The 26,462-nt window shown below is 48.2% G+C and overlaps 2 protein-coding genes across 4 annotated transcripts in view; one reads left to right on the top strand and one right to left on the bottom strand.

Moving 5' to 3' along the window:
- FAM83G (family with sequence similarity 83 member G) overlaps nucleotides 1–1,914 on the bottom strand; it is a 45,666-nt gene extending 43,752 nt beyond the window's left edge. The window contains exons 1-2 of one of the 3 annotated variants that reach the window (XM_082199694.1): nucleotides 1,838–1,914; nucleotides 501–1,711 (exon numbers count right to left, since the gene is read on the bottom strand). In XM_082199694.1, the coding sequence (XP_082055820.1) occupies nucleotides 501–983 (483 nt within the window). In that variant the 5' untranslated portion in view covers nucleotides 984–1,711; nucleotides 1,838–1,914. Of the gene's footprint in view, nucleotides 1–500; nucleotides 1,773–1,837 lie in introns of those variants that run through there. The other 2 variants (XM_082199695.1, XM_082199693.1) reach the window with 2 other exon arrangements.
- The window catches only part of SLC5A10 (solute carrier family 5 member 10), a 514,359-nt gene that overhangs the window by 74,481 nt on the left and 413,416 nt on the right, over nucleotides 1–26,462 (top strand). The window contains exons 10-15 of the mRNA XM_082199751.1: nucleotides 5,011–5,118; nucleotides 8,128–8,278; nucleotides 16,461–16,629; nucleotides 19,274–19,489; nucleotides 22,396–22,504; nucleotides 23,515–24,817. Coding sequence (XP_082055877.1) covers nucleotides 5,011–5,118; nucleotides 8,128–8,278; nucleotides 16,461–16,629; nucleotides 19,274–19,489; nucleotides 22,396–22,504; nucleotides 23,515–23,708 — 947 coding nt within the window. The 3' untranslated portion in view covers nucleotides 23,709–24,817. The remainder of the gene's footprint in view (nucleotides 1–5,010; nucleotides 5,119–8,127; nucleotides 8,279–16,460; nucleotides 16,630–19,273; nucleotides 19,490–22,395; nucleotides 22,505–23,514; nucleotides 24,818–26,462) is intronic.

Here is a 26,462-nt window from a genome sequence, read left to right as displayed (position 1 = left end):
GTACCAGAAGCAAGACTGGGTCTTCTCTCTGCCATTCATCCCACCTCTCCACCGCATTTCATAGAATCATAAAACTGTAGAGTTGGATGGGACCACAAGGGCTCAAACCCACGACCCTGAGATTAAGAGCTTACAGCTTTCAGTGGCCTCATTGACCAACATGGGAGAGGAGGGGGGAAAAACACCCGGCATAGTGAACTCCTGATCAGCTATGTCCCCATTTCCCTGTCACTTTGAACCAGCAGCAACTGCCCCAAGTGACTTGCTTCCCCTCTCATTCCTCGGGCAGATTGGATCAGTGCCGCAGAGCTTATCTGCCACCAACACCGGCGATAAGTACAGACAGGATGAGCTCATTCTGGAACAGACCAGACTTGCCTGTGCATCATCCTCTAGGCAAACCTCTGGAGGAGACAAAAGGGATGTTTCGGTTGGGTGAGAGGGGAGCGCTCTAACCACCCACCCCCAAAGGCAGCACCCACCCAGAGGGCAACTCTCACCTTCTGAGCCTGGAAGATCATCTTGCGGACGACTTCCTTGATGTGAGGCTGGCAGTCAATAGGCGGCTGCATGTAGACAGTAGCTCTGGTCACCCCACGGTAAGCGATGGTCTCCGGCCACCCGAGGTCCAGCTGTGGAATGGACCGGTCGGACCTCTGCGGCCAGTATTCCAAAGAAGGCAATTGGTCCTGCTCGCCGTTCTGACTGCTGAGGTCGACCCCACCATCATCCCCTCGGGGGATGAACTCCGAGCCGGGGTCGTAGGTCTCCAGCGTATCCAAAATCTTCTTGAGCTCCAGCTCCGAAAGGAAGTCCCTGATGTTCTCCTTCTTGAGGACCTCGTAGAAGGCATCTGGCCCTTTTGACGCCAGCGCCTCCAGCGCCAGCCTCTGCTCTTCGCTGTAGAAGAATTCCGGCTTGGATTCGCTGGAGCGCCAGTTGACATGACTGTCATCGAGGCACTGGACCTGAGAGAAAGCCATGATCCCTGGTCTGAGGAGGAGGGGAACGTCCGCCCAAAATAAATAAAACAGGTGGATAATTTAATGAAATAATTTAGTGAGGTGTATCCCTGAGTTTAAGGAAAAACTAGCAGCAAATAAGGCCCCTCCTAGCTTCTTCTCAATTCCTCGTGAACGGTTTCCCTTTGCGACTTAAAGAGACAATAACCACCACCCAAGAGTCCTTTGGCCTTAACTGTCTTTAAACACCGGCATTCAGCTTACCCATCAGCTCATCTCAGTGGAGTAAAAAATATATATATTCCTAGATAGGATGAAGAAAGTTTGCTCAAGTTTCTTTCCTTCCCCGAACTTCCAGAAATAGGCGGGGAGCAACTGACAGTGGCATTCAAGCTTAAATGCTTAAATGTTCCGGCGGCTTTGAAATCTCGGCTTGGCTGATGCTTTCGCTCTAGCCTTTGGACACCCGGCTTCCTTCACCTCTGCCCTTGACCTTCCAAATTTCCATAAGAAAATAAATAGGAGCAAGCGAGACGCTCCCCAGAATCAAACAAACAGCAGGAGTTGGAACCAGGAATTTTTCTTTTTTGCCGGACAGGATTCAGAAGGGGTAGTTTTTCATTCTTTCCAGCTCGTAGATTACTCTCTCAGGTGGAAGGGGAGAATAGGTTTCGTTCGAGGGTGAATTTATTTATTTTTTGCCGGTCGGCAGCCTGGCAGCTCAGCAGGTCTCAGCCAGAAATGGAAACCTGGAGAGTGTGAGCAGAGCAGAGGAGAGAGAAAAAGAGAGAAAAGCAACAGCTTGAGTAATTTGCTCCTCCCTGCACCACCTGCCGTCACATGTCTCCCCGCCTTCGGAGAGTCCCTGTTTCTACCTGTCCATTAACTCCTTCGGCTGCATCGCAAATGCGTGCTGCTTCTGCCCAGATCTGTTGCATGCGTGGAAGGCCGGAAATTGACTCACCCGTGAGAAGCCGGTGTCCCTAGATTTCCTTATCAGGCTGAGGGAGGGGAGGAGGGAGAGAGAGAGAGGGAAGTCCTGGCCTGGCTGAACTTTAAGTTTGACGTTTCGTTTGTGGTGTGTGTGTTTTTTCCTTCAAAAAAATGCCTCCAGCTCCTGTATTTGCCTTCCCAGTGGAGCAGAGCTGGCGGAGCTTGTTTGATTCTCTCCCACTCTTATCTTGGAAGGAAGCCCCACACTGTGTGCCTTAGGGCTCGCTCACCTCGCGAGTAGGTTTCAGAGGGCAGCTTCTCAGCATCATCCGCTGGGAATCCAGGGCCTGCTTTCCTTCTTTCTCTTGCCGCAGTACCTTTCGTCTTCTGGCTCGGGTCAAAGGTCAGTCTTGGAAAGCACCTGTGGCCAGTCAGATGCTTAAGCGGGGCTGGAAGGCAACAGCTTTCCCATGCAGCTTGTGTCCAGCAACTGGGACTCAGAGATACGCTGCCTCTGAGTGGAGGTTACACTTTGCACACCCGTGTGTGAAACTTCCTTGGAGTTGGAAAGGGCAAAGATGCCCTCTGCTTGTGTGGGTACCCATGAACCCATGAGCTTTCCAGACTCTTGTGAAGCTCTGGATTGACATGAATGCCATATATATACCGTATTTTTCGCTCTATAACACGCACCCGACCATAACACGCACGTAGTTTTTAAAGGAGGAAAATCCGTAGGCATGCCACCCGCAGGCATTCCCTCCATAACACGCACAGAAATTTCCCCTTACTTTCTAGGAGGAAAAAAGTGAGTGTTATGGTGCAAAAAATACGGTATATATATATATACACACACACACACATATATATACACACACACATATATATATCACAGTCACCATCAGTGGTGGCCGGTGCCCATTGGTGCTGGTAGGGCAGATCAGTAGGTGGCGCCAGAGTCAATAAGAGGCTTTAAATCTCTCTGCCCACCCAGCCCAGCTCGAAGGACAGGTGAATTTTTGGCTTCTCTCACGTTCCTCATTTTTCCTTTCCGTTCTGCACATTTTCACCTCACTGGTTGTTTTTTTAAGCCTTCGTGAAAATTTATTAGCATTTTTGGGTGAATTTCTTCTGACACACACATATACACGTGTGGAATTTCCCCCCTAATATACGCATTTGCGTGGCGATTTCCTGCCCCCCCCCCAGTGGAAATAATGACACATGACACAATTATTAAGGTTAATGGGCTAAATAAGGCCAAAACTTTATTGGTTACAGGTGATGAGCAGTATTGGCTTAGGCATTGGTCCTAACCGACTATATCCGACTTCAGCCTGTTTGTTTGAAGTCTGGGAAGGGTTAACCACCCGTAGGGGGAGTCCTGCTGATGCACATCAACTAGGAACTCCCCCGGGGTCACCGCTAGGGGGCGTGCCATAGGCCCTCACCTCCCTAGGCTTTGGACAGGGCCACGCCCCCCAGAATCCTTTACCTGACTACCCTTCAATATGTGGGGCAGGTGATGGCGCTACCTCCCCTCTTCCATCTACAGAGCAATACCAATGCCTAACCGCCAATACTCAGAAAGTTGTGACGATTTGCTACGAGGTAGGTGAAAACCAAGTGGCTGGTGCCAATCTGCCAAGTGGAAAAATTCCTACCAGGCCCCTCAAGGGCGACCAACCAAGGTCCATAGCAAGGTCAAGGAACGAAAACCTTAAAGGGCAGGAGGGTGGGAAAAGCAGGAATGGCTGGCAGGTGGGGAAAGAGGGAGATCCCTGGCCGCATCCTGCCTTAAGTAGGGCAAGCCATGCCCCCAGAGCCAGGCGATTGGCTGGCCAGGGGATGACGCGGTCAGGAATCCCCCCAGTCACACAGGGCTGGGCTGTGAAGCCCATAACTCCACCTCCTTAGAAGGGCAGAAGTGGCTTTTTTACAAAGCGTGTTCACATCAAAAGAGAGCACGTGTTGTGGTTGGGGCCGAACAAAACCCCATGTTAGTGACCAGGCCATAGAGGGCTAGAGGCCTGGGAGCAGATTGGAGGATGTTGTTACTGGGGCAATTTGGATGTTGCCAATTTAGGGGTGGGATCAATGGCTTTATAAACAGGGTCCACAGCTTTCTCTTTTGCTGTGGACACCGGATCTCCCGCCCGCCCTCCCTTGCTTGGGCTTGCGCCTTGACCTTGCTCTGCCTTTCATGGGGTCGTTCGCCTTGGTGCGGGGGCCCAGTAGGAATTTTTCCAATTGGCTGATTAGTGCGTGCCTTTTGGGTTTTGCCTACTGCTTAGCAAATCGTCACAACTTGTAAGGTTGGCGGTTAGGCATTGGTTAAAAATTGGTTGGTGGAGGGGTATGGATTGGCTGTGCCTGCCCCTCCAATGCTGCTGCTGACGGGTATTCCGTTAAAGGAATTCTGAAGCTTACCATCCCCTTCGTCCAAACCCTGACGGCAGGGTGCGGGCCGCGTAAGCTTCAAGGGATAAGCGCGGAGTAGCTGAGGGCCTGTGTCGCAGCTCCAGCTGACTCTGTCCCTTGTTCCTCCGGGACTGACTAGGGAGTCAGTGCTGTCCCCCATGGCAGGAGGGGACAGATAGTCATAACCAATGCCTAAGCAACCACTCTCAATTTGTATTTAAATAAAGTTGTGGCCAAAATTATGCCAAAAACCTTAAACAAAAATTATGTGTGATGTGTGAGTTATTGGGAAGGGGGTTTTGGTGGACCTCAACACGCAAGGCCATTTCCCCTAATACAAGGTGTTACTGTATGTTATTTTCCCTCAGGGATAAATTGCTATGCACACTTTCCTCTAGTGCATGGACTTTTGCACACACACACACCACTCTGCTTGCCCGAGTGGAGAACCGCATTGTAAAATTCGGGAAAGCGTGACTTTTGAAGCATGGCCTGCGTTTCAGTTCCCCTAGTCGTTTGGGAAATTGCGAGTTAGGGAGCCATGCCTTTTAAACACTTATTATATATATAAGACCTTAATTTGTTTTATTTCACAAGCAAGCAAGCAAGCAAACAAACAAACAAACAAACAAACACAGGAACCCAGAAAGCCAATGGTTGCTCCCCAACCACTCGCTCTTTGTGTCTGTTTCAGATGCTGTTGGCTGCGTCGACCCCGAAGAATGTTCCCGAGTGTGTGGGTCCAAGGTGGGCTGCTCCAACATCGCTTACCCCAAACTAGTGATTGAGCTCATGCCCAGTGGTAAGAGAAGCCAAGGCAGTGCTGCCTTCTTATTGGCTGGTTGGGTGTTGCTCTCGTTCCGCCTTACTCCCTAACAGGCAACAGCTTCCTCTTTCCGCTTACATTCATTTAGGGCAGCCTTCGGCAACCTGGTGCCCACTTGGCTGTTTCAGATAGCTGCTCCAGAAGGATGCCATGGTTGATGGTATCAAAAGCCGCTGAGAGGTCGAGGAGAATTAACAGGGACGTGTTTCCCTTGTCTGTCTCTCTCTCGACAGAGGTCATCATACAGGGCGACCAAAGCGGTTTCTGTGCCAAAACCAGGCCAGAACTCCGACTGAAATGGATCTAGGTTAAATCATTTTTCCCCAAAAGCGCCTGGATCTGGTCTGCGACCACTCACTCCAGAACCTTCCTCAGGAAAGGGAGATTAGCAACTAGTTTATCTAGGGCGCCCATGTTGGCAAAGCCAGAAAGAAAACAAGAACAGCTTGGATTAATCTTGGCATTTCCCAAGAATTCCACCCTGCCATCTGAACCAGGAACCACAAACCATTACTAATGGGAGAATTAGCACAGGTGTCTCTTGGTACAAATGTGATTATGGGCGCTGCTGTGTTCTTTGCCCCCCCCCCCCGATGTTTGTTCTTAAAGGGGAATGACTGTGCCTTTTGAGGCTTAGGTAAAGGGACCCCTGACCATTAGGTCCAGTCGTGACCGACTCTAGGGTTGCAGCGCTCATCTCGCTTTATTGGCCGAGGGAGCCGGCGTACAGCTTCTGGGTCATGTGGCCAGCATGACTAAGCCACTTCTGGCGAACCAGAGCAGTGCACGGAGACGCCGTTTACCTTCCCGCCGGAGTGGTACCTATTTATCTACTTGCACTTTGATGTGCTTTCGAACTGCTAGGTTGGCAGGAGCAGGGACCGAGGAACGGGAGCTCACCCCGTCGCGGGGATTCGAACCGCCGACCTTCTGATCGGCAAGTCCTAGGCTCTATGATTTAACCCACAGCGCCAACCGCATCTTAACTTCCTTGTTCGGAAACCCCATGGGGGTGAGGCTGGGGTGTAGCCAGGACTCCATATTATCCAGGACAGCAGCCCCTCAGCCCTGGCCAGTAAGGGCAATGGTCAGCGATGGTGGGAGCTGATGTCCAGCAACGCTGGAGGTCCACAGTTTCCCCACCGTACTTTTCTCCAGTGCTGATAAAACCGCTAGCGCATTTGCAGAGCTAAGCAGGGTCTGGTATGGTTTCCAGTTGGATGGGGGACCGTGTGATGAGATTCTTCCATTGCAGGGGGTTGGACTAGATGACCCTTCGGTCCCTCCCAACTCTCTGTGGTTCTACAAAAGGTTCAGCTTCGGAGGCTGGGTCTTGCGCAAGGATTTTCAATTTTTCTGCCTTCAGCATCTGCTGGGATACTCCTGATTGGGGGACGATTCTGGGAGTTTCCGGAGGAATGCATGTGGACCAGTCCTGTGGGGTCATATTGTTGCCCTGCATGACGTAAGAACGTGTTTTGAGATTGTACCAGACAGTCCCTCTTGCAGAAGGTGCATTACAGGGGAAAGAGAAATATTCTTTGGGTGGGGGGAGCTGCCTTTCAGAGACATTTGTCTGCCATTTGCTGAGGAATCCCTGATCACATTCAGATAAGCCTCAGGGTGCCCTAGAAAAGTGACCTCAGGAAAGAGGCAAGATGCTTTGAACGAGGCTTGCTAAATCCTACTCCTCAACTTGGAGGCTCTTGTATAAGGAGAGCTTATAAGGCAATAAACAACTATTTTACTTTTAAAAGACAACTTCCTTGTTTAGGGAAGTTTTTAATGTCTGATGCTGTATTGTTTTTAATATTCGGTGGAAGCTGCCCAGAGTGGCTGGGAAAACTCAGCCAGATGGGCGGGGTATAAATAATATATTATTATTATTATTATTATTATTATTATTATTATTATTATTATACTGGGTGAAGCCAGTGGCCCATCTAGTCCAGCGTTCTGTTCTCACAGCGGCCCACCAGATGTTGACCGGACGCAGCAATGGCACTCTCCTCTTCTTGTCGTTTCCAGCAGCCAGAATTCAGAAGCATCTTGCCTCTGACAGTGGAGGGTAGAATGGTAGCCATCAGGAGCTGGAGTCAGGCATTGGTCAGCAATGAAACAATAAAGCACCAAATGTCAGTAAAGTTAACTCTTTATTCAAAGGGGGAGGAAGCTCAGTCCGAGTGGTCACGACAACCCTTTCCAGTGGGTCGTTCCCCAATGAAGCTGTTGCGAGGACTGAAGGTCCTTCCCACCGCTCTTTAGGGTTCTCCACCGGTTCCCTCCCCAGCAAGTTGGAGGATGGATGCTGGAGGGGACCAGCAGTTGTGGGGAGGCAGAGACCTTCAGTCTCAGCAACTGCTTCACGGGGGCAGGACCTGCTAGAGATGAGTTACTGCGCTCTTTAGGCCTGACACTCCCGCGCCAATCATATTTTTGCTAATAAAGAGTTAGCTCCAATTTGTATGGTGTTACTCACTGCTGGGTGGAGGCAGGGCCATGCTGTTGATCCAACAGCCCAGCTCAGAGTACAATCCCGGGGAGGAGATGCCAGCTACTTGGTCGTCAGAACTTACTGCTGTAAGCATGTGCTTTTGTCAATAAAGAATTAAACTACTGGCTGGCTGTTTGTCATCCTTGAGCTAGGTGTGCTCAGGACACAGTTGGCACTGCTAGAGCGGCGGCAGCGGGGGAGCAGTCCAGACTCAGGGGGTCTCCCCCTCCTGCTTCTCTCCCCACTGGTCTCCTAGAACACACAGAGAAATGAAGAGGGAGACGCAATGAGAGGCAACACGAAGAAGCCTTGCTATACAACAACAACAACAACAACAACAACAACAACAACAACAACAACAACTTATTATTTATACACTGCCCATCTGGCTGGGTTTCCCCAGCCAGTCTGGGCGGCTTCCAACAAAATATTAAAATACAATAGTCTGTTAAACATTAAAAGCCACTGGCTTTTCTGGTTCCTCCCTCCAGGTCTGCGAGGGTTAATGATAGCCGTCATGATGGCTGCTCTGATGTCATCCCTGACCTCCATCTTCAACAGCAGCAGCACCCTCTTCACCATGGACATCTGGCAGAAGGTGCGGAAGGAGCCCAGCGAGAAAGAGCTGCTTCTGGTTGGAAGGTACCAGCCTGGGGCGGGGCAGTATCCCTGGGGCCGGCCCTACCGTTAGACAATGCAAAGGCAGTTTTCGTGTGTCGTGAAAGGGCAGTGCTGGCGATTAGTTATTTGATTCATTATTTTAGGATCTATTACTTGGCCATCTTTACAAGAACTTGTGGGATTTTCCTGGCTCAGGAACCTTTGTTGCCCATGGATGCTACGCGCCATGACCAGGGAGTGGGGATGAATGGGAGAGAAAATCGGGTCAAGCTGAATTCGATCAAGGGGCTACCCATTTCACACTTTTCAAAATGATTTGCAAACTGCATGGATTAGAGTGGTCCAACTTCTCACACCAAGTGGGCTGCAAGAGTACCTTGACAGGGAACCTGCGGGCCACACACCGAATTCAATTCCCATGTCTTAAATTAAAGTGTTCGCAATATATTTAATGTTATTTAATATACACAAATTATATATTTGATTAAATATATATAATTAAATACAGAGTTAATAGCTTTAATTGTTAATAGCTTTAATTGACAAACAGGTGTATGAGCTTTCGTTAACAACACAAGACACACACAGAAAATAAAAATTTAAAGCTTTAAAATGTTTTTTCTTGAATGTGGCCAAGGGCTGCTAAAAAAGGGTTCAACCACCCTGGATTAGGTGAAAGCATCCATAAAAATGCACGTTATTTTTTTTGCAAAGGACATGCAAAAATGCATCATATTAAGAGGATTTGCTTGCAAAAATGAGACGTGAACACTAAAATGCTGACAGTCTTTCAAAAGGCTTTTTAAAAAAATGCATTTTATAAACCCATCGTGAAGGTGCTGCTGGCTAGCTGTAAGTTGCTGGACTACAACTCCCATGATCCTCAGCCAGTATGGCCAATGAGCAGGGATAAATAGGGGTTGTAGTTCAGCCACATCTGGAGGGTCAAAGGCTCACTGTGTGCTGCTGTTTCTATATAATAATAATAATAATAATAATAATAATAATAATAATAATAATGGACACCCTGTCAGATCTTTTCCAGCCAGGCACGGAGATTAACTTCCCCTGTTTATGCCTCCGTAGTCCTGCTTTCTGAATCATTTCCCGCCGTCACCAGCAACTCGATTTATCTGCCTGCACAACAGACCTAATGAAGCAGAAATCCTGCTTGCAAGCGTCTCCACATTTCAATTAATGAGCATGTTTGTGTAGCCGAGAGAGGACTGATGGCCAGTAACTTGAATTTCACATGGGTGATCCAGATCATTAATTAACCGAGTGATCTGCCAATTTATTGGGTTGCATTTCTGAACAGCCCAAGGAATGCCCTGTAAAAGTTGCTGTGTATCCTGCTTGACCTTCAACACAGTCTCCCTTGTCCTCTGCTGTGCCTTTAACCGTGTTGCTAAAAGCTCTGCAGAATGACTTGCCCCTGCCCCTCACGAAAATGCTAGTCTGCATTCCTTGTGTTGCTCACAGTGGCAGCAGGTTGCCTGGAGGGAATTCCTCACTCACCCTGCCTTATTGACATATTTGGCCATGTGGGTCAGTGCTGCTGGTTCAAGGCATTTTGCTGCCCGAGGCAAAAGGCATGATCATCCTCGCCCAGTTTCATATGCATAAACTCAATTTGGGGGAAGTACTCTTTGCTGAGAGAACCCCAGCGGAGATTTAAAATCGCAAAACATGCAGCAAAGGAAAGCATGAAAATACAGTCTGTAAAACCTAAAAAGGTGCCTTTTAAAGTGAGTTCTGAAATGTCCCCTTAAAAAGTTTCTTTCCAAAGTTTCCCACTTCCCCTAGCATAGAAAAACACCACACATTGGGGGAGTTAAAAATTGTTTACTTACAAACTCTCCCGAGGTCAGATTCATGTGCTTCAGAAAGATGCACAGGCAGTAAAACTTGGCTTAGTTACAAAGTGGCAAAAGTTCCTAGATTATTGATATAGGGACTCAAGAGAAGCCCTTTACACACCAGTCTTCTCAGGTAGACAGGGGGATAATATTAGACCTGATTACCTGTTTCCTCCCAAGGTAAGGAACATAGACATAGCTAAATGTAGCAGGACAGCTTACTCTATGGTATTAACCCCTTCGTGCATTAATTAGACTTAAGCATGTTGGTTATATGAGGCTGGTTACGCTATAAATAAGGCAGGATCTGCTGAGTAATGGTGGAGAAATAGAAGGGAAGTATAATTAAGTTCTAACCTCATCCCTCATTTTGAAGCCCAAACAATTGACCTCCCACTTTCTTTTTATTCTTTTATTCTTTATTTAATTTATATACCGCCCTATACCCGGATGTCTCAGGGCAGTTCACAGAACAAAATCTAAATATTGTTTCTTCACACCAGATGTGCCAGTGATCAACAGTCGTATACTGGTCCTTCCCTCTCCCAGCAACACTGAGACTGTTCATGAAGTCAACTTTCCTTTGCTGGTCCTTGCCTCTCCCGTGACAATTAAGAATGTGTGGATTTTGTGATGTCACAGCAGCTCAACCAATGTAGGAGACTGGAGGCAGCTAATGGCTGACAGGGCTTTTTCTTCTTCTTTCCTGATAATATATACATATTTAAAGGTAAAGGACCCCTGACAGTTAAGTCCCGTCGCGAATGACTCTGGGATTGCGGCACTCATCTCGCTTTACTGGCCAAGGGAGCCAGCATTTGTCCGCAGACAGTTTTTCCGGGTCATGTGGCCAGCATGACTAAGCTGCTTCTGGCGAAACCAGAGCAGCGCACAGAAACGCCGTTTACCTTCCTGCTGGAGCGGTACCTATTTATCTACTTGCACTTTGACGTGCTTTTGAACTGCTAGGTTGGCAGGAGCAGGGACCGAGCAACAGGAGTTCACCCCGTCATGGGGATTCGAACCGCCGACCTTCCGATTGGCAAGCCCAAGAGTCTCAGTCGTTTAGACCATAGCGCCACCCGCATCCCCCATGCACATATTTACCCACAGCTAAATCTGGAACGCAGCCTCTTGCTGCTAATATATGTGACGTGTCTGGTCCCTGCGTTCGATTGTGCAATTTCAATTGTCGTAGAGTAGCAATTTGGGGACACTCCCCTGATGATTCCAGCCAGTCAGCCTTAGATGGCATTTGGCAAGGCGGGACACGCCTTGACTTAATTGTTTTCCTCCTTTTGTCTCTTTGGGCTTAATCGATTTGCTTCGATGTGTGAACACAGAATGAGAGAGAGCAAGAGGGAGAGGTAACCTGCCAAATGAGCTGCAACGAAGCAATTAAAAACAACAACAACAAGGGAGCTTGCAGGAATGCGCTCTCCCAAACTCTAACCTAATTCTTCAGCGATTTCGCAATGCTTCATTTGTCAGTAATAAATACAGCTACTAGGGCGGTGATTTCTTTTAAGCAGCAAATTATCAGCTTCCCAGGCCCCTTTGGCTCCATATGTGGAAAGCAGGTATACCACTTTAAACAGTCAATTCTCAGCACCCTTAACAAACTACATCTCCCAGGATTCTTTGGGGGAAGCCATGGCAATTTAAACTGGTACGGCGCTGCTTTAAATGTATAGGGCAGATGGGCCCCCAGATAACTAAATGGCGTGGTTCTGATATGCCGCTGCTTCTCTGCTTAAAGGGGATCTTCAGATATGTTGATGGTTAACTGGAGACAGGAGTCACTTCTGTATCCCTGACTTTGATTCATGGGGACAAAATGATGCGGTCTTATCTCACTTTACCCATTTGTGAAAGAGGGTGGCTCCTCTTTGGGGTGGGACTGTGTGGAGTCTTTATCAGGACACTGAGATCTCTCAGCGAAAACAAAGCCATTCATTATTACTGGATGTCGGCGTGTTTGTTCACTGAAAATACTTCTTCAAACGACAGGGCCCACAAGGCAGCTAGCAGCCAAAAGAAACCACAGAACACAATTATTAAACATCAAGCCAGATGTTACAAGAACGATGGAACTGGCACGGTTTTCTTCTGGCAGAGCGAAGTATGATAAGACACGTGGCATTTATAGCATTGCGTTGTACAGGGCTGTTATCAGGGGTCACCCTGGGTCTTTTGCACTGGGGTGATAACCAGGGCAGGATTGAGGTTTGATGAGGCCCTAAGCTACTGAAGGTAATGGGGGCTTCCTATGTCCAGCTGTCCTTTGTCAACAACAAATGGTTGCTGTTTTTTTGTGTTGAATACATGCTATATGGTAATTTATGGACCTAATAGGTATCATTCTAAAGCCATTTGCACATTGCCATGCAACCAGTCCGTGCAGAATATAGGCACCCTATATATAGAAATCAGCAAACCAGTGATATTTTAGGGCAGTGTTTTTCAACCACTGTTCCGCGGCACACTAGTGTGCCGCGAGATGTTGCCTGGAGGGAGGTGGGCAAGTCGGGCGGCGAGAGGCAGGGCGGCGGCGGCGAGGAGAGGCCGCCCAGCGCGGGGCTCTTGCCGTCTGCCTGCCTGGCTGCCTGCGAGCTCGGCGGGCAGCGCCTCCGTCCGCAGCACCCGCCTCGCGGCTCTCATTCCCTGCCCCTGCCAAAGCTCACCCAGCCAAGCCGCACTCTCCTTCCTGCCTCGCTTTGCTGCCTCCTCCCCACCCCCACCCCCAAAGCTTGGAGGTTCCCCGGCGCCGGCCCGCAGGTTTGACCCCCTTCTCACACCTGTTCGCGCTCCTTGCACGGAATGGGGCAGATGGGGAGGAACGGGGCTCGCTGCTGCCTCCGCTCGCCCTCCCCCCCCTCCGCCGGCGGTCCCGCGATTCTTGGCTTTTTGGCGGTTGGCACAGAAGGAAGGCAAGGGGGAGGGGGAAAAAATTGAAACTTACACTTTCGTGCGTCCCTCCCGGCGTGACGCTGCGCGCTGACGTCACGGGGCTGTAATGGTGGTGTGCCTCAAGATTTTTTTCATCAAACAAGTGTGCCTTTGCCCAAAAAAGGTTGGGAAGCACTGTTTTAGGGGACAGGCTAGCAGGTGGGGCCCATGACTTACATCATAGGAGCCCACACAAAACAAAACACTGTTGCTGTATGTAGGTTTTATTTTATTTGCTTTTTATCTTATATTTTGGAAATGTACATTCAGTTTTTCCCCCTTTAAATTTTTTTCTGGCCCCCCAAGAAAGTGGGGCCCTAAGCTATAGCTTGTTTAGCTTATACGTAAATACAGCACTGGTCCTAATGTCTGTAGCTGCTACCTCCTTCCTTTAAACTTAAAGAAAGAGATTTGCTTTCAAGGGCATCTGGGCGCAGTGCAGAGTACAGTCTCAGTGAGACCCCTCCTGCCATCATAGTTTGTGGAGGGCCCAATCCGCCTAAAGTATCCTGGGCCCAGCAAATCCTCTTGGCACTCCATGGTTCGGAGTAAGCCTTGCCGCTTCAATTTGCACCTGTGCATGCAAATGAGAAAATGCAAATGTTATGCAAAAAGTGGGTGGGGCTGTGGATGTGTCAGGAGCCCTGTAGAGACATCTTGGCAGAGCCAGAGGGGAGTGAGGAGGAGCCACAGGGTGAGAATCAGGACCTATCTGTCTCGTAACCTGACTTATCTACCACAGCAATCTACTAGGCATTAAAGCCTTTGGCAAAAACCAAGCTGGGAGTCTGAGGACCACAGGGAGGCAGGACACCCTGGCTTCGGCCTCTCAGCCTGCCTGCCTAACTTTGCTCTATACTTCCAACTTCCTTACCTACGTGTCGATGAATGCATTGAGACGCAACAGATTACCATGGGGAATGAACTACTAAGAGAAAGAAAAGGAAATAATAAAGCATGTAGGAACGTCACCGCGCAGGAAGTTGGCTTCAGTCTTCCCTTATAAGGATATCATTTCCCCCTCCCTCTTTACTTGGATGTAAACTCTTCCTTTTCCCTGGCAGCTGCCTGATGATGAAGGATGCAAGAGCTCTCCTCCCCTCTTTCTCTTTTCTGCACAATATCTCTTGCGCAAACAGCCGGGCGATTAAGGAAAGGCAGGCGGAGGAGACTGACACATGGAGCGGGATTCTTGGAAGTGAATGGGTGGGCTTGACTCACCCTGCGCATTTGATCAATGACAGGCGTTATCTTGTGAAGAGGGGAGGGGGTGGGAAATTGACACACCTTAGCTCCTGCTGGCCGTGTGTGTGTCAGGCATTTGGAAAGGCATTCTCATTTTCCATATGACATCATCCTCCCCCTTTATAATTTATACAGGGCCAGTGGTGCAGGGGTAAATTCTGAACTACAGTGGATGCTCGGGTTGCAAACGTGATCCGTGTGGGAGGCACGTTCGCGACCCGCAGTGCTCGTAACCCGCGACCCGCATTTCTGCGCACGTGTGGGTCACAATTCGGTGCTTCTGCGCATGCGCAAGCGCTGAAACCCGGAAGCAACCTATTCTAGTACTTTTGGGTTCGGCGCGGTGCGGTGCACAACCCAAAGCGTCTGTAACCCGAGGTATGACTGTATTATGGTTTATTTATATGCCACTTTTGGGGCAAAGCAAGCCTGGATGATGATGATGATGATGATGATGATGTTGAAAAATATAACAACAACAATATTGTTTGTTTGTTTGTTTGTTTATACTGCACTCTGGTTTTCCCAGCCACTCTAAAAAGAATATTATCAATCATAATAATAAGCAATAAAACATCAAACATTAAAAACTTCCCTAAACAAGTCTGCCTTCAGGTGTCAGATAGTTGTTTATTTCCTTGACATCTGATGGGAGGGCGTTCCACATAGCGGGCGCCGCTACCAAGAAGGCCCTCTGCCTGGTTCCCTGTAACCTCACTTCTTGCAGTGATTGAACCACCAGAACGCCCTTGGAGTTGGACCTCAGTTTCCGGGCTGATTGATGGGAGTGGAGACGCTCCTTCAGGCATACTGGGCTGAGAATCCACCTGAACACGTCTGCCCATAACATGACTTAGGTTGAAACTGGCTGTTGAGAAAGAACTTGAGCAGAGAGAATTTGGCTGATGCCTTTGCTTTGTTTTGAAAAAAGAGTCGTGTCAAGACAGGGGTGTGTGTCTGCCTGTCTGTGTGAGGCCTGACTCAGACATACTGCCCTGAGATGGACAAATCCTGGATCTACTGCTGCCACAGAGAAGTGGTGCAACATGTACTTCCCATGACAGCACCCTCCTTTGAAGGGGTGCCATCCTGGGACAGCTGTACGGTTTTGCTTCCAGGTCTGCAGCCATTAAAATGTTTGCTTCGGCTGGGAAGTGCCGGAATAATCAAGAGTTGACCGGGGTACTATTTTCCCCGCTTCCTGTTTTAAAAATTGTTTAGTTTCTTTATTTACATAATAACTGCACGGGGATTCTTTATTTAATTAAGCAGATCATCTGTGGCCTCAGGTGTAAATAAATGGTTTTCGAAAAGCAACACACAAGCGCAACAGGCTGAGACCTGTTTCCCCTTATATGATCCCCTATTACCCTGACGCTTGTAAAGGTTTGCTTTTGCAAGGCATTGCATGCACCTCAGTGTCTGCCAACTCCTTTCGTGCTGGCTTCCCAGAAGCTCTTGGGGCCCCTTGGTAGGACTCGCTGGCAAACCTGCAGTAATCCCACGTTGCAGATCCCACCATTCCTGTCTGCTGCAAAATCTGGTTGCGTCAGTCGAGGTGCTGAGTGAAGCCCAGCCCACGGGAACAAGTTTTTCATCTCAGTTCCTTTCTCGGTTACCTGCAAAGGCGATATCACCCTGCATGGACACTGGACCGCTTCCAGATATGCATAAAATGCACAGATTAGACTGGCCTGCAGTGCAATTGAGGAGCATTTGATTTTGCTTGCTTGCAAAGCCCTCCCTTATTTTATGTCTTGCATCGGTGACCCTCTCAGGGTGTGGGCGGCTGATACTTTCCCGTGCATGGAGAAAGCGAAGTCTTGCACACATCCTCTGTTGCGCATGACTTCTTTGACACAGGCAGGGTTTTTGAAATGCCGTGGCCTGGACTGCCATTTGCTCGGTATTTGTGTGAACAAGACCTCACTCGCCCCTCCAGGGTTCTGGTGGCCTTTGGATAAGGTTCTTCTCCTGTAACCTAGAACATAAGAAATCCTCATGGAGCTTGTCCACACTTCCGCTGTTTCCATGCGTTCTAGCCACAAGTCTGAGAGGTTTTGCCTTTGCCTCGCTGCTTTCCCCCAGAAAACCCACTCTTATGATGATGATTTTTCACATGTGATTTTTTTTTATCGCTAACCTTGCAGGATAGTCACTATTGTCCTAGTTGCTGTCAGCGTGGTTTGGATCCCAATCCTGCAGAGCTCCAACAGCGGCCAGCTCTACATCTACATCCAATCTGTCACTAGCTACCTTGCCCCGCCGGTTACGGCGGTCTTCCTCTTGGCCGTTTTCTGGAAGCGAGCTAATGAACAGGTACGCTCATATATAATAGCTGATAATGATAACAAGAACGTTATTATTTATATGCCGCCCATCGGACTGGGTTCCCCTGGGCGGCTCCCAACAAAATATTAAAAACACAACAAAACCTCAAACGTTAAAAACTTCCCTGCACGGGGACTGGCTTCTAAAAGCCCAATAGTTGTTTATTTCCTTGGCATCTGATGGGAGGGCATTCTGCAGGGAGGGTGCCACCACCAAGAAAGCCATCTGCCTGGCTCCCTGTAACCTCACTTCTCGCAGTGAGGGAACCACCAGAAGGCCCTCGGAGCTGGACCTCAGTGTTTGGGCTGAACAATGGGGGTATATAAAGTAGAGACTGATGCCCTTGCGCACTTTGCTCGCCAACCCCATGGAATCATAGAATTGTAGAGTTGGAAGGGACTATGAGGCTCATCGTGACGAAGCCTTCAATGCAGGAATCTTTTGCCAAGCATGGGGCTGAAACCCACAACCCTGATATCAAGAGTCTCATGCTCTACTGACTGAGCTATCCATCACGAGCCATCTTGCCAGTCCATCAAACTCCCTACACCCTAGCCACCCCTATCCTCTTCCTTGACCTCCCACTCACAGCTCCTTCAGTATCCCATCCCCACCTCCCTGCCATTCCCACCCTACTCCCCACAGCCATAGCTGTCAACTTTCAGATTTGAAAATAAGGGATCAGCAGCCTCACCTGTCCCGGGACAGTCTACGGGATATCTAACAATCCGGGATAGCAGCGGGAAGCAGCGGGAAACGGCGCTGGAATAAGGGAATTTCCTGTGAAAAAAGGGAAGGTTGACAGCTATGCCCACAGCTCAGCCCAAACTCCCCCAACAATTCACTCCAAACTCCCTCTGCCAACAGCTTGCCCCAAACACAACCCCCCTACTGCTGCTGTTGCTACCACTTGTGGAGGAGAGGGGAAAGAGGAGGAAAGGGCCTTTCTCCCTTGCGCTCCGCTTCAGCTGGCAGACAGTAAGCATGCATTTTGAAATGCATGCTTCCTTCTGACACTGATGGAGTACTAGGAACATGCAAAGACCTGCCAGGCCCACCTACCTAGTTGCCTCCCTAGTTGCTTACTCTGCCGGACCACCTGCCCATTCTCTTTCTCGCTCAGCCAGACCACTCGCCCCCTCTGACGCTGGGCTTGCCTTGCCCTGCTGTGCCTGCGAGCGAGCAAGTGGGTGGCGGTGGCCATGACAACAGGGTGAACGGGAAGCCCCTGTCTGGACCACCTGCCAGCCTGCTTGTTTGCTCGCTTCCACTACCATCCTGCCCACATGGCCCCCTACTGGTGAGCAGGTGAACTGCAGCGTGATGACATTTCCTTGCAATAATATTATATAGTAAGATATAGTATATGTTTTTAATAAATGACTTAAGGGGGGACATTGAAAGTTGCCTTAAGCTCAGTCAGACTGTTGAGCCACCTCTCAGCAATGTCTGCACAGGATGGCAGTGTTCATCTAGGGCTTGAGTTTGTCCCAATCCCACCTGGAGTTATCAGGGATTGAACATGAGGTCTTCTGTGCGCAAGGTAGATGTTCTGCCCCTAAGCATAAGTCTTTCCTAGCCCTGCAACTTGAGATGCCCCTTAAGTGGAGAGAATCTGCCAAAGAGAGAATCTGAGCCTTGGGCTCTCCTTGTTGTATTATTTTTTTTAAAAAAAGAGAGAAGCACTATTTAAAACATAAATCCAGGAACTGGTGGGTGGATATGCAATGTTGCCCATAGTAGAACAGGTGCATTTTTTAAGGTCAGGGGACTAACCCACCAGTGTCTACCCTTGTCTCCTCATTGTTTCCTACCCTCTGCATTTTTCCCTGTCCCTTACAAGTCTGTCCCCAAATGGGAAAACCCCATGATAATATGCAATGTGAATCACCCAAATTTGCATTGCAATCGTTTGCTTTCCTTTTGTGAAAGCCGCACCTGTTTGTAAACTGTAGGTCTCTGCTACAAATGTATACGTGGGCTTTATACCACTTTAAGTGAATGTGTAGCTGTGGTCCTTTGATGTTACATTGTGTGGATGTGCTGTGATGCTCTGTGGATGTGGTGTTACGTTATCTTATGTTGGTATGGTGTTCTGTTCTGTGGATGTGGCGTTATCATCTGTTACGCAAACATGGCGTTCTGTTGTGTAGTGTGTCCTGCATGTTTGCATGTGTCACTATGTTATATAGCATTATTTGTGGATATGTGGATGCAATCTGTGTTCTGTTGGGTTGAGTTACACGCATGTGTGAATGTTGATGTTATGTTTATCCTGCCTGGAAGTGGTTTGAGGCTCAGGCTTCTAAGTGCGCTTTTTTATTGTGGGATATAAGCGGCTTTCATTTTAACTGTTTCCATTGGGAATTTTAGTTTGCTTTCTTTTCCTTAGCCACCCTGGGAAACCTGCTGAAGAGCAGGGGATGAATAAAATTAATTAAATAAGCCTGAAGGAGTCAATCACAACTTCAGTACGATGAGGGAAGAGGGTGGTTAAGTCTGGCATTAAAAGGAAAGAAAACAACTTGCTCCTTGTTTCTGGTTCCTTCTCCCGAAATCTACCTGCTTTCTCCAGAGGCCTTGACCAAGGAGGTTAGAATTTCAGTCTTTTGGGCCCTGTCTTTATCTGCAGGGGGCTTTCTGGGGCCTGATGGTGGGGCTGGTCATTGGCTTGAGCCGGATGGCCTTGGAGTTTGCACACCCCACGCCCCGGTGTGGTGTCCCGGACAGGCGCCCTTCCCTCGTGAAGGACCTCCACTATCTTCACTTCGCCACCCTCCTCTTCCTGCTGACTGCCATGGTGGTGGCGGGCATCAGCTTGCTGACTCAGCCCCCCGCCGAATCCCAGGTGAGTAGAGCTTGTAAGCAGGTGAGCCGAGCTGCTCCAGTGGCGTAGAGGAGGAGAAGCAAGAGAATTACAGAACTGTATATAGTCATACCTCGGGTTACAGATGCTTCAGGTTGCGTTTTTTTGGGTTACAGACCTGCCGAAATGGGTTACTTCCAGGTTTCGGTGGTCGCAAATGCACAGAAGCGCTAAATCACGCTTTGTGCATGTGCAGAAGTGCCGAATCGCAACCCACACGTGCGCAGACGTGCCACTGCGGGTTGCGAATGTGCATCTTGCACAGATCACGTTCGCAACCTGATCGTCCACTGTATTTGGACGGTACCCTGAGGGGTCCAACCCCATGGAATGCAGAAATCTCAGCTAAAGCATCCATGACAGATGGCCATCCAAACCTCTGTTTAAAAACCTCCAAGGAAGGAGAGTCCACCATTTCCTGAGGGAGACTGTTCCACTGTTGAACAGCTCTTCCGGTCAGAAAGTTCTTCCTGACGTTTAGTCGGAATCTCTCCTTTCTTGTAACTTGAATCCATTTCCTACTCTCCAGAGCAGGAGAAAATAAGTTTGCTCCACCCTCCATGTGACAGAGCAATGATGGCATCTGAGGAGAGAAGTAGCAGGTGCCCTTCGGCTGAGTCACGGCCCTTCTGCAAATTTTATTTTAATAATTCATATTATTAATTAAATGACAATTATTTATTTTTATTTTTTTATAAATTTTTTATTGGTTTTACAGAAATTTTTAAGACAATACAAACATATAAAAAGACATACAGACATGTATAATTTCATAACCTTTCTTTCATAAACCTCACTTCTCTGACTCCCCCATACCTCCCCTTCCTGCATCCCAATGTCCAAAGTTTTTTCAGCAACTTCTAAATAATTTTGTCTAACATATATCTTCCTAATCTTTCCTTCAACTTAATCTTAATCTTATATCGCTGTCATCTCCTTTTCTTTCTCAAAACCTCGGTATTTTAGCATTCATCAATTTTGTAATAGTTCTTAAGGTAGATTTTAAATTTCTTCCAGTCTTCTTCCGCCGTCTCTTTCCCCTGATCACGGATTCTGCTGGTCATCTCAGCTAGTGTCATATAGTCCATCACTTTCATCTGCCATTCTTCCAGAGTGGGTAGATCTTGTGTCTTCCAATACTTTGCGATAAGTATTCTTGCTGCTGTAGTGGCGTACAAAAAGAAGTTTCTATAAAATGACAATTATTTAAATGTGTTTTCATAGCTTAGGTACTTCCTGAACACCGTAGTTTCCGAGCACCTTACAATAGGAAATGCCATGTACTAAATGAAATCAGCTGAAATTCACCGGGAGGGTAAAACTCACTGTTTTTGCCCTCAGAAATAAAGCCCTCGTTTCTTTCTGGAACAGGGGGAGAGCAACAAGCTTTTTAAAACAAGGATCGTCTGCTTTGCTTTGGCATGGGAAAATGGCTGCCTGGCATTGACGCTCGATAGGATTTCCTTGCCCTGATAGTGACACAGGCCCAAACCGATTGCTCCCTTTGCTTCTGATCGGATCAATTGCCCGAGGCAGAATCCTTTCTGTTAAACCACCTTTGAAGGAACAGGAAGAAAGAAATAAGTCTTTTCCACTCCACCCAGAGAGGTCGAGCCACCATGCTTGTGCCACTTAACCACCACCCCTAGCTATGGAAGACTGCCCTTCCTTGGCACCAGGGCCCTCTCAGACGTATTGGGACATGCCCAGCGCAGTGGTTTGTTCTGATGTGTGCCCAGAGAGGAGAACGGACGGTTGGGTGGCACGAGAAAACACGGTGGGCGTTGCCTGGATCTCTCTGCACCTGGAAGGTGGTGCCAAGGAGACACCTCTGACACCACCTGGTTCAGGGCAGGAGGCTGGCACAAGCGGAAAACATCAAGATGGGGGGCAGGTCAGGGGTCAGTAGAACAGGCATTCCTGTTAGGGTTTGTTTTGCGTCTTGACTGTTAATTTGCATTTGGGAGGGTCTGATATTACAGGAGTTTTTCTGACTACCCTAGTCACTACCCTACTTTAAAACACACAAAAGTTAAAATACCGAAACGGATTAAATTTGCCTCAATCTTCTAAGCATCTGGGTAGGCTTGTCCATTTAGCAGTTTCGTTTTATCGCCTATTTTTGTTTTAATAAAATTGTTTGTTGTTTTTATGTCGCACACCAGTTAGAGATTTGATTTTTGTACGAAGTGTAAAAAAGATTTTAAAGCGTTAGCAAATTTTCAGATTCGTTTAAATGAAATAAAATGCCATTTTAAAGACCTTTAGTTATTTTCTGTATGGGTTTATTAATTTTTTTAAAAAAACCTATCATAGTTGTTTTTACTCTAATGACTACACTGCCTTGAGACTTATGCAAAAGGCATGTCAATAATAATAATAATAATAATAATAATAATAATAATAATAATAATATCATCCAAAAGCTATCACTAGAGTGTAGGGGCTTCATCCAATATTAGACATACTCAGAACAGAGACATTGAAATTAACTGACACAGAAAACTTGGAACTGTGAATTTTCACAAGTTTAATTTGAGCGAAACTAGAGTCTCTTGGGCCTTATCTGTGGCCTCAAACTAGGAATTGCCTGTGTACATGGCAACCGCGGAACCTTCCAGAACTTCTCCTGGGCGCGCTACTTCTCTCAGAGTCAAACTCTTTCCTGTACACTGAAGGATGGAAGATGCAAATTTCACCCATTGTTCCTCTCCAATATCTCTGCCGAGTGAACATATCCCTTGTGTTTCTGTCAGGAGCGTTGCTTTCCTGTCAGCGGCACATTTTACCTCACAACGTCATGCTTTGGCTATCAATGGTAATGATGCTCATAAGCAAATGCAACTTTGTATTTCATTGGCTTTCCCCCTACTTTTTTATATTTGCAGGTAAAGTTTGTGACTTGGTGGACTCTTCGTGAGGAGGAGTCGCTTCCTCCCCAACTCCCCAACCCCAAATCGCTGCCTGAGGACGGCTTTTCCAGCACACAGAACGATGGTAGGCTCCAGGCACGATTTGAACGACATCCTCTCTCAGAGGGGCAGGGAAAAAGAAAAGCCCGTTGGAATATGTGGTTTCATGTGAACGGCGGGTGCTGAAATATCCTGTGATCAGTCCGTCAACTTTACTGAACGTAGCCGAAGGACTTCACAATATACAAGATGTCAAACTCCCAATTAAAATTAAAAGCTTGATACGGAATCACAGAACAGCCATTAGTACCCATGTGCACCAAACTCCATGGGTAATGAAACATTGGGTTAAGATTTATAATACTGTGCATTTTATCATTCTTGATATGACTAGAATGCAGCTTCTAAGCTGGCAGTGGAAATTTGGCTACCAAATGGACAGAACTGAGGAACCATTGAGAAGTTGTTGGCCGTTAGATCCAGCCAGCATGGCCGATAATGGTCAGGGGATGATGGGAGCCCAGCCCCATCGGAAGGGCTCGAGGTCAGTGGGCGCTGACCCTTTACGGCCAGCCCAATAGATTTGGGCACCTGAGGCCCGCCACAAAATGGCGACCCTGCTAGGGAAGAAGGGGCGGGTCAAGATCTATATCAGAAAGAAGTGGGGAATGGAGATCTACATCGGGATCTGCTGCCCCGGTGGATCCTGCTGCCTAAGGTGGCTGTCTCACCTTGCCTCATGGGTGGGCCAGCCCTGCATGAGGGCGAAGGGGACAATGTCCCACCAACCTCAGTCTGCCATCAGCCAGCCCTACCTGGCTGTCAGCCTCCTCAACCTTAGACTCAGTGTTGCCCATGAGGAACTCAGAGAGGAAGAGGAGGAGGAGGATGGGGACAAAACTGGAATTAGTTGGCTTTGACGGTCATTGGCTTTGGCTGCCCTTACTCTTGGGCTTCCTGTCTTCCACCCCACCAGTTTCCATGGGCACCAGCTGTTGCTGCTTTAGGTTCCCCATCCCTGCTCTAGGACTTTGTCTAATCCTTTTTTGTTTTGTTTTCCATGAATAAACCCTTTGCTCTCTCTCTTTCTCACAGATCTCCCGGAAAGCCTCCCATGGAGTTGTTTTGGCAATGGAAAGGCCTGCGCCCCCTGCGTCATGAAAGCTGGAAACCCCCCAGGGAAGCCCCCTGGGGGCAAGACAGAGTTCCGCTTTTGGGCTCAGATCTGCTGTGCAAATGCCCTTCTCCTGATCTGTGTCAATGTATTTTTCTATGCTTATTTTGCTTAAGGGATGTCTTCTGGAAAGTTCCTCAGAGAAGACGGGAAGGAGTTTGGGGTGAGTGGGGAGGGGAGGGGAAGAGAGAACTGGTGTGTATGTGGAAGATGGGAAGTATTCTCTGTTACCAGTGGATTGCTTTATTTAAGTATTATATTTCAGCTACTGATGGGGCCGTTCTAAACTACCAAGAGGAAGAGTTGTAGCTCAGTAGAGTAGAGCAGCTGATTTGCATGCAGAAGATCTCAGGTTCAATCACCAGGTAGGGCTGGGAATGCCCCCCATCTGAAACCTTGGAGAGCTGCTGCCAGCCAGTGTGTACAGTACTGAGCTAAAATGAGCAAATGGTCTGAAGGCAGCTTCCAGGAATTAATGCACAAAATTGGAAACTTTGGGATTTTATAAGGTACTCCGCTGGAGATGACACTGGACCTTTGGGCTAGCATATGCAGATTTATTTTTGTATTTTTTGCAACCAAGGGGACTAGAATCTTTCTTAGAAAAAAATTAAAAAGAAACTGGCAGATTTAGTTTGCAGAAAAAGGCCCTGATTTGTAAACAGCCCATAAATACTGAACTCAGTTCAGCTTGGCCATTTTACATGTTCCACAGGGCACTTGTAGTTGGGCATGATAGCCGTTTCTGGCTAGGCATGAGAGCGGCACAGGAACACCCCCATCTTGTTTTGCTACCTCTAGTGCGATTGAGCTGAAGACTCACCACAACTCTCTTTTGACATTGGCCCACTGGCAAACAGAGGAAATTGCTGCAGCACCTTCACTGTACATGGCCACAGGGTGGTATTGCAGCTTCTAGTGCAGAAAACATCCTATTGGCTCCTTGCATCATGTGGTTTCTGCTGCAGCATCACTAAGGAAGGGTGCTGGCCCAAGTAAAGACAAGTCAAGGGTCAGCACCTTAGAGAGAGATCATTGCGATGGTCAAACATCTAAGTTGTCTCAGCAAGGTCCTGGAACTATTGGCAGAGTTTTAAAGCACAGCTAGGTAGTCACTGACTCGAGGGCCCATCTCCTCAGTGCTGGCACACAGACGGTTAAAGAACCAGCGTTTTATTCTGCAACCATTGCCTTTTTTGGAGGTACAGTGGTACCTCAGGTTAAGTATTTAATTTGTTTCAGAGGTCCGTTCTTAACCTGAAACTGTTCTTAACCTGAAGCACCACTTTAGCTAATGGGGCCTGATTTCTGTTCTTATCCTGAAGCAAAGTTCTTAACCTGAAGCACTATTTCTGGGTTAGTGGAGTGTGTAACCTGAAGCGTATGTAACCTGAGGTACCACTGTACTGGGGTTTTCAGCCATAGGGATCTCTCAGGGCTTTCTCGATCCCGCAAGGGTTTGTGGACCAGCCACCAGAGTCTGGTGGCAGAGTTGTCTCCTTGGGGCTCTGGGGGGGGGACCTCAGAGTCTGAAAACCCATGCAGGATGGGGCAGAACATGGATCCGTCCCTTCCTTGGAGTTGTATAGAGGTAACGCTCGCACCAGACATGCAACAGTATGTCAAGGAGTGTTATGCCTGCTTTCCCTGACCTTTTGCCTTCCTGGCTACAAAACAGGGTTTTACCTCTCACCTTTTGTCCTCTCACAATTTGTTTGTTAGACGTAACGCTTGGCTGGAGCATGACCGGGGACGCAGACGTAATCAAGTATCGGGGGAACATCTGAGGGAAACACCTGCTGACACGTGTATTTGCTAACACTGGAAATGTGCTTAGATGGAAATACGTTAAGTTCAGGCTGGTTTCCTACTGTTTCCAATTGTTGACGTCTGCTAATAAAAGGAGCCTTGGCAGTGCTAGCCGGCAGCTTGCTTGGAGCATGCTTGCCAGCGTGCTTCTGCACAGCTCACCTGCATCCAACCTTCTGGTGTCCGTTATTCCTAGGTACCCCTGCCCGTACGGGCCAGTCGTGTCCGACTCTAGGGTTGTGTGCCCATCGCACTTAAGAGGCCGGGGGCCAGCGCTGTCTGGAGACACTTCCGGGTCATGTGGCCAGCGTGACGAAGCTGCTCTGGCGAGCCAGCACCAGCGCAGCACACGGAAACGCCGTTTACCTTCCCGCTATAAAGCGGTACCTATTTATCTACTTGCACTTAAGGGTGCTTTCGAACTGCTAGGTGGGCAGGAGCTGGGACCGAAAGACGGGAGCTCACCCCACCGCGGGGTTTTGAACCGCCGACCATGTGATCGGCAAGCCCTAGGCACTGAGGTTTTACCCACAGCGCCACCCGCGTCCCTATCACCCGTTATTCCTACAGAGTTGCAATTGTCAGAGGACTCTGTTTTTGAGGAGTTCTGCTCCGGGGCCATGGCACCAATGGCGGCATTGCACCCCATGTATCATGTGATACAGGGCACCAATGAGGTCTAGCTCTGGCCCAGTGAAGCTGATGAGTCTCTGTCTTTTGCTCCTCAGTTGGGACAAGTCATTGCTCAGGCATGGAATGAGCATCCATCTTTTTGCCTCCAAATTTGTCTGAAGCACCTGCTTGACTGCCTGAATTACTTTATTAAACCACATAAAGGAATACAAAATGATTAGCATAACCGTAGCTAACATGTGAAACCCAACTTGAGGTTGTACACTCACACGCACAAAATCATTGCCTAGCGAAAACCAATTTGTATATTGAGGTTGTGGGTAGCCGTCGGTTCAATAAATCTCTCCACATCACACTCTTGAGTTGCTGGTGGTCCTCTCACCTAGTGTTCCCCTTCTGATGTATACAATGCGGGCACATGCCAATC

Source organism: Podarcis vaucheri (assembly GCF_965113315.1).
Source record: "Podarcis vaucheri genome assembly, chromosome: 14".
NCBI lineage: Eukaryota > Metazoa > Chordata > Lepidosauria > Squamata > Lacertidae > Podarcis > Podarcis vaucheri.
The sequence above is the reverse complement of the archived record's forward strand: the minus strand, read 5'-3'. Positions and strand labels throughout refer to the sequence as shown.